This window comes from Engystomops pustulosus, chromosome 2 (genome assembly GCF_040894005.1).
Source record: "Engystomops pustulosus chromosome 2, aEngPut4.maternal, whole genome shotgun sequence".
In the NCBI taxonomy this organism is placed as follows: Eukaryota; Metazoa; Chordata; class Amphibia; order Anura; family Leptodactylidae; genus Engystomops; species Engystomops pustulosus.
The window spans coordinates 41,089,551-41,104,277 of NC_092412.1; the positions used below are offsets into that span (position 1 = coordinate 41,089,551).

At 40.5% G+C, this 14,727-nt stretch overlaps 1 protein-coding gene across 3 annotated transcripts in view; it reads left to right on the plus strand.

Moving 5' to 3' along the window:
- Positions 1 to 14,727, plus strand: part of MTUS2 (microtubule associated scaffold protein 2) — a 366,148-nt gene that overhangs the window by 121,730 nt on the left and 229,691 nt on the right. For all 3 annotated transcript variants that reach the window (XM_072134356.1, XM_072134358.1, XM_072134357.1), the window contains exon 2: positions 7,685 to 9,958. In XM_072134356.1, coding sequence (XP_071990457.1) covers positions 7,889 to 9,958 — 2,070 coding nt within the window. In that variant the 5' untranslated portion in view covers positions 7,685 to 7,888. The remainder of the gene's footprint in view (positions 1 to 7,684; positions 9,959 to 14,727) is intronic.

Genomic DNA, 14,727 nt, shown 5'->3' on the forward strand with positions numbered 1-14,727 from the left:
TAATTTCACAAAGTTGAAAGTTAACTAAGCAATTTGACTCTATAATCTATACTGACTTCTACTCATTATGAAAGGAATAAAAAGGTCTGAAACTTCACCAACTAGAGCAAAACTCTTGTATCATGTGACCCCATACATAACCTTGTATCTCATGACAAATAACACAACTTGTCCTATACACCGATAGATTTATATTCACAGTCACCAACAATTATCACAAATAACAGAACTGTCATTATCCAAAAATCATTTCCTTTAAACAAGTCCGAGTCATCAACCAATCAGTAGTAAATCCAGGTCTGTACTTAGCCAATACCTAATCCATGTCTATATCTCCTTCCATCTAATATGTCATTGAATATCATTTTCACTGTATCTTTCCTATGATAGACAAGAGCAGTGGCTTTATCCATAGACTCAATGACTGAGGGGATATCATATTTACAGGAAACCTTCTGAATATTTTTACCTTCCCTCTAGAGATGAGCGAGCACTAAAATGCTCGAGTGCTCGTTATTCGAGACGAACTTTTCCAGATGCTCGAGTGCTCGTCTCGAATAACGAGCCCCATTGAAGTCAATGGGAGACTCGAGCATTTTTCAAAGGGACCATGGTTCGGGAATAAAATGTGTTAATTAATTGAAAAAGAATGTCTTCTGATAAGTTAGCAGATGTATGCAAACATCTGCAATCTATTCTTCACTGTTCCGCGCGTATATTATCTCCCGACAAGTTAACAGATGTGAAGAACAGTGAAGAATAGAATAAAAACAGTGAACACAGGATCATTTAAGTGAAAAACACAGTGAAGAATAGATTGCAGATGTTCTGCACATCTGCTTACTTGTCGGGAGATACGCTGTCCCGGGATCCGCTGCTCTTCTTCCACTGAAGTCTCCCCGATGTCTCCGTGCCCCGATGTCTCCGTGCCCCTATGTCTCCGTGCCCATATGTCTCCGTGCCCATATGTCTCCGTGCCCATATGTCTCCGTGCCCATATGTCTCCGTGCCCATATGTCTCCGTGCCCATATGTCTCCGTGCCCCGATGTCTCCGTGCCCCGATGTCTCCGTGCCCCGATGTCTCCGTGCCCATATGTCTCCGTGCCCATATGTCTCCGTGCCCCGATGTCTCCGTGCCCCGATGTCTTCGTGCCCCGATGTCTCCGTGCCGCTCCCCGATGTCTCCGTGCCGCTGCCCGATGTCTCTGTGCTGCTCCCCGGTGTCTCTGTGCTGCTCCCTTGTGTCTCCGTCCTGCTCACCGTGTTCTGCAATGTCTTCTTCACACATATATATTGTTCTTCACATACTATTTTGTTCGCACCGTTCCGCGCGTATCTTCCGACAAGTAAGCAGATGTGCCGAACATCTGTAATCTATTCTTCACTGTGTTCTTCACTGTGTTTTTCACTTAAATGATCCTGTGTTCACTGTGTTCACTGTTTTTATTCTATTCTTCATTGTTCTTCACTGTGTTTTTTTAATTAAATGCTCGATCTCGAGCAGGGGAAATACTCGTCCGAGCAACGAGCCGTCTCGAGTACCTTAATGCTCGAACGAGCATCAAGCTCGGACGAGCATGTTCGCTCATCTCTACTTCCCTCACATCAGGGAATCTTTGCTGTGCACCAGGCACATTGATATCAATGTCTTTACATTCAGAAATAGATTGACATTTAGAAGGCTCTTTATTAATACTTAAAGGTAAAGACAAATTACTATTTGGAGCAGATTTCATAATTTCATGATAAGGTTTTCGCTCTATGTGTAATTTGCGCCTTTCCTGATAGATATTGTTACATTGTCTTCTGGGGGCAGATACTTTGTGTAATTGTTTTGGGAGATTTTTCCTCTTTGAGTAACTATCTATCTCTTTTCTGTCTATATTCTGTCTATGAACCTGTGATTGGTTCTTGCTTTGCTTTCTAACTGTATCTAAAAATTTAGCAACTTTGAATAAAGAAGGTTGATCTGAGGCAAATACAAGTGCAGCAGCAGTAAGGAATGCAAATTTCTTAATGAATTCTCTCATTATTGAGCAAGGATTACAAATTCCAATTGCTTTACACGTTCTCTCAAACATTGACAGGAATGAGAATGTACATTCCTTTCTACCAATTTTCAGCTCACATAAAATCTCATATGTGGGCATACTGTCACTTGTAGTGCAACAGAGTAACTTCTTTAATCTGTCTACGTCACTGTCATGTGACCACTCCCTAGACTCGTCATCAAGTGAATTTCCTAATTCTAGTCGCCTGGAAAACTCTAGAGGAAGCCAAATTTTAAACAACTGATTTTTCTGTTCATTAGACAAATCAAATTTCTCCACAAAGCTCTCAAAGATTTCATGATTCCTGCACACATGGATTTTAGCATTATATATGGGAACCTCTTTGCTCAGATTCAGTAAATGCTTCTGCATTTTTAACTTCAGGCTGGATTCTTTCATCTCCAATATCTGTTTCTGAAAAGACACAGAGTCACCTCCAGCAGAGAGGAGACAGACCTGTCCCTGATCACTCTGCTGAGTTACATCATTACACGTCTTACTGTCACTATCTCTCTCCTTACACATCACATTATCTGTCTTAGAGATAGCAGTAGGTTTCTTAGCTATGGATCTGTCTAGCACAACCTGATGATAGACTTTTACCATATGCACAATATTCCTCAATTTCTCTTTGTCTTTTCTGACTGTAACACGTTTCCTCTCTATCTTCCTGTTCTCTTGTTGACATTCATTATATAAACTCAACCAAACAGTTTCTAGATCTGACTGATCACTAGGCACAGACTTAAACTCTAAGTTACATTTCTTAGTAAAAGAATCAATGATTTCCATACTTACAACCTTGGATCCTGGCACCTGTGTCCTTCGTCAGAAGATTCTCAGTTTCTACGATCGGGACAGTTTGAAATGTCTTTATGGGACGATTCCTTCTCCCCCTCTTCAGACTGAAACAATCGTATATCCGCTAGGCTCGCCATTGTAAAAATCTAATAATAGTAGATATTGTCTATTGTTCTCTGTATTGTTAAATGTAATTTGATACAAATAACTATACTTGGTGTCAAAGTGATTATTCCCAAAATACGTCACTCGGTGACACCAGAAGGACTCGATGATACTTATAAAAAGTCTCCTTTATTGGCGTCATCCAGGTTGCAGAATACAAGATACAAGATACTTGCGCAGGTTATCAGTCACGTGTCCATGTCAGTCAGTGTATCAGTGAGGATATGTTCCGTAATGGCCGGGAGGTTTCCATCTCTTCCCGTAGCTCTTCATATATCATTATCCATTACACCTGTTGTCTTTTCTTCTCCATGTGTCGTCCGAGATGTGAGAGCAGTAGTTTCAGTTGTAAGAGAAGTTCAGCTGTCGTAGCCTTGATGTATCAGCCCCGATGTAACAGCCTCTTGGTATCAGCCCGTATCAGCCGCCATGACACTGTCCGTCTGTCATATATATAGTCCTAGTAGAGGTGTGTCTTGTAGTGTTGGACGTTCTGTGTCCCTTTATATGGTATTCATATATATTTAGGCTTTATGTAATGTACAGTAGCTCATCCCATACACCATATGTATGTCACAGCTCGTGTACAGCTCGTGTACAGCTCGTGTATGCTGTCAGTTTAACTCTTCATGGTCTACAAGTGAATATTGTGATTAATAATTATTTAACAATGGCAAGGATAACCTTCTGAAGTGTAAAGTTTTCTTCGCGCTGTCTTGGCTCAGTGTATGACCTGCTTTTCCTGGCGCACCGCTTGTGGCAGAACAAAGCTTTACATGGACAGGACCGTTCCAAATCTGCTTCCAGCATATTCTGTACAGAATTTGTATTACACTAAAACTATTAAATATCTTCAAAGAGATTCAAGATATATTTGGTTTCCAAGAAATTAAGTACGTTTAATTTTCCCTCCAGTCTTTTCCCAGTGTTGAAGAAGCTGCTGTACACATTTGGCCAGATGTATCACAATTTAATTTTTAATTTTTTTTTTTTATCAATGCCTTCTACAAGCTAGAACTTTTTATTTTTTTCTCACTATAGCTGTATGGGGTTTCATTTTTTGCAGGATGAAATTAAGTTTTTACTAGCATGATTTATGGTTTCAAGCATCATACTAATGAACTTGTATTGACCCCACAGTGACAGTATATTTTAAAAAGTTTGCAAATCCTGTATTTATTGTGGAAACTAAATAAAATACAGAAAGAAGAACAATACCAAGCACGATGGCTTATTGGTTAGCATAACATCCTTGCAGTGCTGGGGACCTGGGTTCAAGTCCCAGGGTCAACATCTCCAAAGAGTTTGTATGTTCTTTCCAAAACATACTGGTAGGTTGATTAGATTGTGAGCCCCATTGGGGACAGGGAACAATTTGGCAAACTCTGTGCAGCTCTGTGTAATCTGTGTGCACTATATAAATAAAGGAATTATTATTATTAAGAGTTTTTTTTAATGACCTTCAGAGGCATAATGGAGCATTTAGAGTAAAAAGGAGTTTTCTCATTTTCGCATACCAAGAGCCACACATTTTGATATTACGTTGTTGATGAAATTTTGCGGGGGCTTATTTTTTGTGTAAAGACCTGTAGTTTTTAGTCGTATAACCTTGAACTTTATAAAACTTTTCAATCTTTTGTATGATGGATGATTAAAAAAATGTCAATTTGATTTTCTTTTTTTTTTTTCCCTTTTTTTTGGGCGTGCAAAATATATACTGTTATAATATTTTAATCGGGGTTGGTACAGTGTGAAATGTGTTTGTTTTGTTTTTTAAAGGGGTAGAGTTTTTTGTGTGTTGGTGTTTCTTCTTTTTTTTTTTTTCAGACTGTTTTTTTTTTTACATAACAGTTTATGTTTTTAAGATTTTTTTATTGCTTTATCCCATATTAGATTACTTTTCTCTATTATAATACATTGCAGGACTAATGTAGTGCAGTGTATTAGACTGTCTTTGGCATGGCCTAATAGAAAGTTGATACAGGCAGGTTTGGGTTCCTAGAGAGGACTCCTGCTGGTGTGTAATGTCACCGGTACACCGCAATTGTAGCTGCATAGTGCCGATGGGCAACAGAGTGAGCCATGTCCCTCTACCAGGGTTGGCTCCGCGTTTCATTAGACCACTGGGTGGCAGAGGCTCAGTAGGCCCCTTCTTTGCAGTGAACTCATATGGCTGCATAAAAAATTTAGAAACTAAAACAGTCTCCTGCTCCCTAATATTTTTTGGTTTATCATACCAAACAGCCCACTCATGGTTATTTTATATACAGCCCCCCTCCCCCCTATGGATTTATTAAATACAGCTCCCCCTCACGCCCATAGATTCCTTATATACAGCCTTAGGCTACATTCAGATGAACGCATGGGGGACATATATATATACGTCCGGCATATATTCGCCCCCCATACACGGCAATGGGCGCACAGCGCCATACGGGAGCGGAACGGTGGAACAGAAAGACATGTCCTATATTTCCCTGGAATACGGCGCCGTGCTCCATATATTCATTTGGAGAGGGGCGGGGGTGAGCAGCTCCTCCTCTCCCCAGTGCCGATGTATGCCCGCCATACTATGGTACAACGGGCATACATTGTGTAAATGTAGCCTTATGTGGGCCCCCCAGCTCTGGGCCCTGGCCCGGGTATGCCCAGTGCAGGCGCCAGCCCTGCCCTCTACACAGCCACTAAGTCACCACTGTCCATGTTTGAAGAACATACTAAGAGCATGCACATGTTATCCTTGGTCAGTTTCATACCCTGGTTTTCTACTATACTTTTAGCGCCCTGTAAAATTGGATAACTGGGCCTAAGGATTTGGTAATTTAATCCCATCTCCGTTTGTTTCTGCAGGTACAATGAGCCTTAGCACCGCATTGTAATTAAGCCCATTACTATTCACTTTCACCCTAAAGATAAGAATAGACTTGGCTCCATTCACTTAGAAAATCCAAGAGTAGTTTTAATTGTAAGTGACATTTTATTAAGCAGTCATTGTTCGGAGATCTACGTGAGCGCTGAGAAGAACTCCATCTACATTAATTGCACAGAAGGGAAAGGATTTATTTTTCTGACTTTCCCTCCATTGTCTGATGTAAGACTCGTTACAGCATAGTCTATTCACAGCGCCTGTGACTGGCAGGTCTGAGGAAGGAGGTGTTGCAAATGTAGACCTAGATGTCAGGAATTGGCAATGCACATAATGTACAGAGTAGAAACATAAAGAGGGTTTTTTGGCATTTCATGATTACTTATAGTGTGATTAAAAGTTTCTATAAACGTTCTTTATCAGTCCCTTCAAGCCTTTCAGAAGGGGAAAAATCTGGGGGGAATCTGGGGGAAAAATTTGTCATGTGATGGACACACAACATACATGTATTTAGACTTAAGTCACGTTTGATGTAGATGGGATGAGCAAATCTATTTGTTGGTTCTTAGATTTGACACAAATCTGCTCTTATTCAGCCGCCGAATTGAAGCCGAATCTTTTCTGCTATGTTTCAGAAAAGTCTTGTAAAATGGTGGCCAGCTACTCCTGTCATTCATCAGAGGGGTGGGTGGGGGAAATAAAAAAATAAACATAGAATTAATGAAACAAGATAGAAGCTTTTTATAGAAGCTCTAAATTTTTTTTCGAGGACAATGGCTCAAATTTACCAAAGCACCTGTACCAGTTTTCTGTATGAAAACACAAAATTCTGCACTTAGAGAAGCCTTCTGGTGCACAGTCGAACCATGCGCCACATTTGTCATCCACTGGCCCACTTTTTTTAAAAATAGTGCAAACTTTGGTGACCTTTACCATAGAGGGGCACATTTACTAAGAACAGTGCAGTGTGTACTAGGTGCAGTGTGCCTGTGTAGTGTGCAGGGGGCGCTAGAGTCAGGATTTCTTGTGCACATTCTTCATAAATCTGGTGCCCTCTGCACTGCCCCGACTGAGTGCACCATTTTTTTTTGGTGCACCTGTAACACAGGACGTGCAACACATTTCTATCGGACTTTGCATTATAAACGTGGCACATGGTCCGACTGAGCACTGAACGCCCAATTCCGTGAAGAATTTTGTTACTTTAGACCTACTTCTACTTGTTCTAAACTGTGCACCAGAATTTTGGGAAGTTTTACAAAAGCGGACCCAATGTCACGGCAGGGATTTTTTACAAATTTTTTACAAAACTGCCATAGGCAGACTAGACTACCCATATCCGGACAAGAGAAGAAAAAGATATAGAACATCACTTTTATTTATTCAATTAGAAGAAAGATATGTTACTTGGTGGCAGTGTAACATGTGTAACACAGTAACAGAGAAGATGTACCTGGAAAGCTTTTAAAGTGACCTCCGTAATGTGTTCTTCATTCATAGTCTGATTTTGGAGCTACTAGACTCCCTTTAAGTAATTTTTTCCATAATGGACTTAACATTTTTGCAAATTACTTAAAGAGAAAGGAAAAAGCAACCAAATGAAAAGTTAAGTGTTACAGCTATGACATAAACCCACCCACCAGCCCCTAGTTAGATATGAAGCTTATGGAAACCTATGTGTCAGTGAATAAGTTGGTTGGGACTTTTATCCCTAGAATTGATTATTTTTGCATATTTGTAGGAATTTAGTTTGCCCATGTAATAAATGCTTATTTGTTAATGTTTTACCCTTTTTTGCAGGTTTTACAGAAATTTACGAATGCTGCAATTCCAGTTCAACCCATCAAATATTCTATGGACCCCATTTATGGTTTATCTAATTAGATCTTTAAAGCCTTTAAGCCTCTAGACAAACTATCATGGGTTTAATCACCACTTTACATACGTAAAAAAAAAAATTGCCTAAAAGTTCTGTGTAAGTGCCTGTGATAGTAACTTACAAACATGAGTATCCCACTGGTTCCGAGTAAGGCTTATTGCACAGAACAAGAGGACAACAGCAATGAAGAGAAAAATGATAATGAGGGTGTAACCGGCTTGGGTGATACTAATGCCAATCAGATTTTATCTACAAACACTGGTGACAAAGGAGAGATATATAGCACGGAAGAGAAGACGGGGATGCTGTGCACTTGGCAGTCTGAAAATATTGCAGTCTTTAATAAGGAGTCAAGCAGATTGGTCAACGTGTCTCCATCAAGTGAACAAATTAGTGACTTAAGACTCCATTCACCAAGCAACAAGGACATCAGCAAAGAATACATGACGGATGATGCTAAGGATAGTTTAAAATCTTGCTCTCATGGACAATCTCCTTTAAATTCGAAAACTAGCTTATACGAGAGAAGTTTCCAGGTTCCCATCACCAAGACCCATGAATCCTCTATCAGTGCCCATAGTTACAGTGTTAGTACCATAACCCATGGAGAACGTTCTAGGATAAAAACATGTATCCCTTCACCCAAAACAGAAACTTTTATGAAAGAGCATATGTCACCTACGACACCTGTAGATTTGCCGCTTAAGTTTTTGCAGTACGCTGACACTTCTCATTGTGGGATCAGGCCCACGGACACATCCCTACCAGGTGACCATTTATTCGGACTATCCTCTCATAACATCAGTAATACCTCAGAGGAAAAGACGATTGTATTTTATTCTAAACCACCTACCTCAAATATTACTGGCTCAGATTTTTCAATGGGTGATGGAACCTTAACCCATGTCAACAAGCAAAGCACATTGTCCCATCCTGTTCATGTTGACGATCACTCTCGTTTACCTTACAAACCTCAGGTAATTTGTACCGTACCAGAAGCACAATTGTATCAGGGTCAAACAATGAAACCATCTGAACTGACTGATCCCAAAAATTTTCAGTCTAAGTCACCATCTCCCCACAAACTACAGATAACATTAGTTGAGGTTGCTGGATCCAAAAGAGTAGAAGGGGTTTTCGAAACTAGAAGATCACACTTGTCTTCTCCATGTGGCCAGGCAACTATTTTCCAGACAAATCCAGCAGGAAAACAAAGTGGGACATTTCCATCTACCAGTCCTTCCAATACTAAGACGCATGATTATAAACTTGATGTATATTGCAGTGAAATGAAAACCCAAATCTCTCAGGTCTCTGATGTTCAAGCTGGTCATTCCCAAGAAGTTGAGTCTTCAAAAAACAAAGAGCCAAGCTACAAGCCTGCGATCAGAAAGACTACATCACTCACTGACTCCCTGGATAATAAGATCCATGCCAGTAAAGACAGATTTTCAGTACAAGACTATCTTTGTCAGGATAGTGACAATAATTTTCTTTCAAGCAGCAATGTGACTTCCTTAAAAGATAAAAATGCTTTCGTTGACAGTAAAAAGACATCTCTTGGTCGAAAACATCAGTCAGATATTCTAAAAAGCAATTTGAAAGAGAGCCATAAGGACCCAAGCGATTCTTTTTTATGTACTCCTTCTCCCCCATGCCCGCTGGTTAATATTAATGATCAGCGCGTTGCCTCACCGATCAGCATTAAGGATCTTACTGCTGCTCATGTTGACAGATTGTCACCTTCCTCCGTGCTACCTCCTATTGAGAGTACACAGTTGTTCAACATATCCCCTAAAGCTACTAACAAGACTCTTGCTAACAGTGGAATCCCCAAACCCATCCTGGTCAATTCCAAACCTTCACTTATAAATCATAATGTAAAATCGGAAGAGACCATTGAACCTGCCCTCATTATACCCAAACCCAAGCACGTGCGGCCTAAGATTATCACCTACATTAGGAGAAACCCCCAAGCAGTCGACAGAGTGCCGTTTGGACAAATGGGCATGCCATATGGACCCCCACCCTGTACCGTACCTTTACCAAAAGAACATGAGACACTGGGTAGTGATGTTAAACCCACAAATGTCTTGTTAGATAAGTATAAGCCCGATTTACACAAACCCAGGATATATAGCGCTGGACTGATGGTTTCTGGAATCAGGCCCCCTGGACATCATTCATTAGAAGAGGTAAGACCTCCATTGACCAGAAAGTCACATTTATTTTGTGTCTAAATTGTGTCTTATTGTGGCAGATTTATCAAGCTGTCTGAAAGTCAGAATATTCTTAGTTGATCATGGCAACCAATTACAGCTCAGCTTTCATTTTACCAGTACTCATGAATATTTTAAAGGGGAACTGTGATGGGCAACTAAGAATATTCAGACTCTCAGACAGCTGTTGTGTTTTTCTTTAAAATATGGTCCACATTTTGGGAATTATAGTATTGACACATATCTATATATATGCAGCCATTATACTTTTTGAAAATTGGTGCTATTTCTCTATTTTCTTGGATTTTATAACGCTCTTTGTTTTGCTGTTGTTTCTGTAGCAGCCAGAGGTCACCATCAGCAAAACTAACAGTTTGACAAATGTAACCTTGACATTTACAAGGTTCTGCACTGTTTATTTCAATGGTTCAATGCTATAATGAAAGTTGTAAAGGAGGACCTGTCACCTCTTCTGACATGGCTGTTTTAGTAATATTTGTAGTAATATTTGGGTATATATATATATATATATATATATATATATATATATATATATATATATATATATATACAAGCTTGGATAACATTTTCTTATAACTTTACATCTTGATATTTCTTTAATAACCTCTACTTAAATCATTTGCTTCTTTATTAATAAATTGATCATTAGATGTCACTGTTCCCTTATCAGCAATTTTGGATGGAATCTAACTGTGTAAGGATACGCCCAGGGCCGGCATTAGGGGGCGGCAAACTGGGCACACTACCCTGTCCCCTGCATGTGGACTTTTGTGGCAAGGGGACGTTGTGCTCCTTTAATGGAAGTCTACTATTTGATTTCATACATTATGAACCAAACACACATTGAGAATGCTGTAGCTACACCGATGCAGGCATATATCTTGTTTAATCCCTGAGCTGAGTGCTTTTGCTGAAAAAACAATTATAACATTCAGGATCTTGGGAAGCCTGTATGTTACACTGAGCCTCCTGAACTGTAAAGACAGGACTAATCAACCTGAGCTGGATCAGTCATACATAGCATCTGGGGGATGGTGCAGCGATTGATTACATCATTCTCAGAAGCAGTGCATAACTAATCTAAGAGGAAAAATGCAGAACCAGGCACAGAAGGGACAGAGCTTCATTATCATAATTTTATAATTGTTTTTTCAGCAAAACCACTCAGCTCAGGGATTAAACAAGATATGTTTCTGCATCAGTGTAGCTACAGCATTCTAACGGTATGTTTGGTTTACAATGCATAAAGGCAAGTGGCAGATTTCCTTTTCTACCCTTTTGTTGATGTCCGGGTGAAGATGCTTATAGGATATCTCCTGTCTATATATCTATCATCTATCTGTCTACTTATCTATCTCCTATAAATTGTTTCTCTCATATTTATTTATTTATCTTCTATCTACGTATCTATATATCTCCTATTAAATATCATTTCTATCTCCTTTCTAGCTATCCATCTATCAATCGATCTTCAATCTCTCTTCTACTGCATTTATATCTCATATCTATCATCTATCTATACATAATATACTTTACATTTCTGAATCTATAAATCTTTCATATATCTTTAAATCTTTATCATCTTTCATATTAATCTTCTATCATCTATCTACCTATCACATTTCTATCTTATATAACATTCTCTTACAGCCCCATATTACACATGGGGGTCATTTATCTTTTTTCCCCTTACTGTTGGTGTTTTTGCGCCTTTTTGCTGCGCAATCGCTGTTTTCCCCTAATTTTGCACTTTTTTGGGATGTTACGCCTCAATTAGCTGTCTGTTTTTGCACCCTATCTGTCATTACATTGCCCCTCTTTACGAATGTTTTCGCCCGATTTATTATACTATTGAGCCTATATGGGCGCAAATAATTGTGTAATAACATCCCAGTCCTGACCATGCTTAGGAAAGGCAATGGAAGGATTTGCGCAACAAATTGTGCCTTTTTTAAAAGGCACAATTTGACAATGCTCAAAAAAACCCTGCATTTGACAAAGAGCCAAAACGACAAAGACAAATGAGGTGCAAAAAAATAGACTTATAACAGGCGCAAAAAGAGCTCAAAGAATCAGTCGGATCGTTGGACACCCCATGATTTGTGTCCCAAGGAAGCCAAGCACAACTGCGCCACAAAAAGGGTTGTGTGCAACACAACCGCAATGCACCCGCTACTTAAATACCTGTGCAAGCCTTTTTCCCATTGAAGATAGGGCACAGTCCAAAAAAAGTGTGTCGCAAAGGGGTGAAAAAGCCTAAGTAAATGTGCCCCAGTGTGTCTCAGGTTCATCTTTCTTTGTGCCTGGCTTGTTCCTTTTCTTGGCTTGTAATTCATGTTAGTTGGTGTTTTGCCTTTTGCACAAAAAAGTAACTGCATGTACAATATCCAGACTACATTCAGTTGTAAGTGCAGAGACTAAGGCCCCTTTCACACTTGCGTTGCAGATCACGTCAGAGTCTAATCAGGGTGCGATCAGGGTTTGCATCAGAGTGCAATCAGTTTTCAGTCAGAGTTTGTTCAGTGTCTCAGTTTTTCACGCGCATTTTCAATGCAATTTCAATGCGTTTTTCACGCGCGGATAATGCACGTGAAAGGACTCAGGACTGAGCTCTATACTTTCTATGGCAATTGATGCGTGAAAAACGCACTTGCAAGTGTCTCAGAGTGCAATGCGTTTTTGATGCGTCTCCATAGACTTGTATGGTGCGTTTTTCACACGCGCCTGACTTGCAAAAGTAGAGCATGTCGAGATTTAAACGCACGTTAAAATAAACGCACGTGTGTGCGTGCAAAAAAATGCAGGTCTGAAAAGACCCATTGATTACAATGGGGGTCATTTACTAACGGCCCGATTCGCGTTTTCCCGACGTGTTACCCGAATATTTCCGATTTGCGCCGCTTGTACATGAATTGCCCTGGGTTTTTGGCGCACGCGATAGGATTGTGGCGCATCGGGGCCGGCATGCGCGCGACAGAAATCGGGGGGCGTGGCCGAACGAAAACCCGACGTATTCGGAAAAACCGCCGCATTTAAAAACCGAAATGTGTCGCTTGGGAAGCGCTCACCTTCACCTGCTATGGGATGGTGCATTCCGGGGCGTTAAGATTATTTTCGGCGCAGCAGCGCCACCTGGTGGACGGCGGAGGAACTACCTTCTTAAATCCCAGCCGGACCCGAATCCTGTGCAGAGAACGCGCCGCTGGATCGCGAATGGGCCGGGTAAGTAAATCTGCCCCAATGTGTCAGAGTGCAATGCAAGTTCTGCGCGTCAAAAGCATGCGCAGAAAACGCGCGTGAAAAACGCAAGTGTGAAAGGGGCCTCAAAGCTACAAATATGTTTAATTGCCTTTTTTAATTCTAATGTGCAGGACACGGCGTCTCATAACATTTTTAGATCTGCACATTAAGACAATAATCCCCCTCAAAAAGATGATCCAATAGAGAATGATGAAGTCGTTATTTGAGATGATGAAATTTTACATTTTAAAACTGTGTTGAAGTATTTTTTATGTTGCTTTCAGTTGATTTTTTTTGGGGGGAAGCAAAAACCTTTGTTTCCAGTAATGAAAAGGGAGATTTTCTTCAAGTGCACTTGCTCAGAGAAGGTGTATTTTTGCAACTTTTTAGAAACAAAATTGTGATAGATACCGCACTAACATCTGCAGAACATTCACTATGTCACATAAGGCCCCTTTCACACTTTTTCACAAGTGTGTTCTGCGCGTGTATTTGAAGTGCAAAATTAAGGTGCAGTCCATGTAAGATTTTGGTGCACATTTCATTCATGTCGGCATTTTTATGGCGTATAACTGATTTGTTCCGTCTACCCAGTAATTACTAACAGCCTTGCGCCACTTTAATACATTGGGCTGTGCTTTCCGGAGAAACCACTAAGTTCCAAAACGGCAAAAAACGTTTAAAAATTATGATCAATGTCCCCCAATTAGTGGGACTAGTGAGGCAAACAGTTTGCACTAGTATAGTGATATATTTGGGCCAAAAGATGCCAAAATGAGCAGCTTTTCAAAAACATGAAACTCTTTCAACAGATGTACTGTAATTTACTACAGGGATTTCTACAGAATGTTTTACAGCGTGGTGCAAAAAAATAAATGGTAGTTTTTGATGTGGCTCTCATGCAGATTTCTCTGTACATCTCTTGTGGCTTAATTCCTTTGCAATAATTGATCTGCTGTGAATGTAAAGCCACTCCACTGCCTCTGCTGATTATTTCTTACACAGCATGTGAATAGGGATCTGGAATTAGTAAATCACTGTGATGAACAACCAGCAAATTCACTGGGGCTCATTTACTAAGGGTCCGAATTGCGCACTTTCGTCGGGTTCCCCGACGATTTCCGATTTGCCCTGAGTTGCCCTGGGATTTTGGCGCACGCGATCACATTTTATTGCATCGGCGCCGGCTTTCACGCAACAGAAATCGGGGGGGAGTGGCGCCAAACAACCCGACGGATTCGGAAAAACCGTGGCATTTAAAAAAGAAGCAGGGACGAACAGGTGAACTCCGGCGGACCTCGACGCAGCAGCATCACCTGGTGGATATCGAGCGCACGGACCTTGGTGAATCCCGGCAGACCCGAATCAGCGTCGGAGAACGCGCCACTGGAACGCAACTGGACCGGGTAAGTAAATGTACCCCACTGTGTATAACCTGTAGAGATATTTTTCCATTGTGTGATTAGCTTTCTGTTTATAGGATA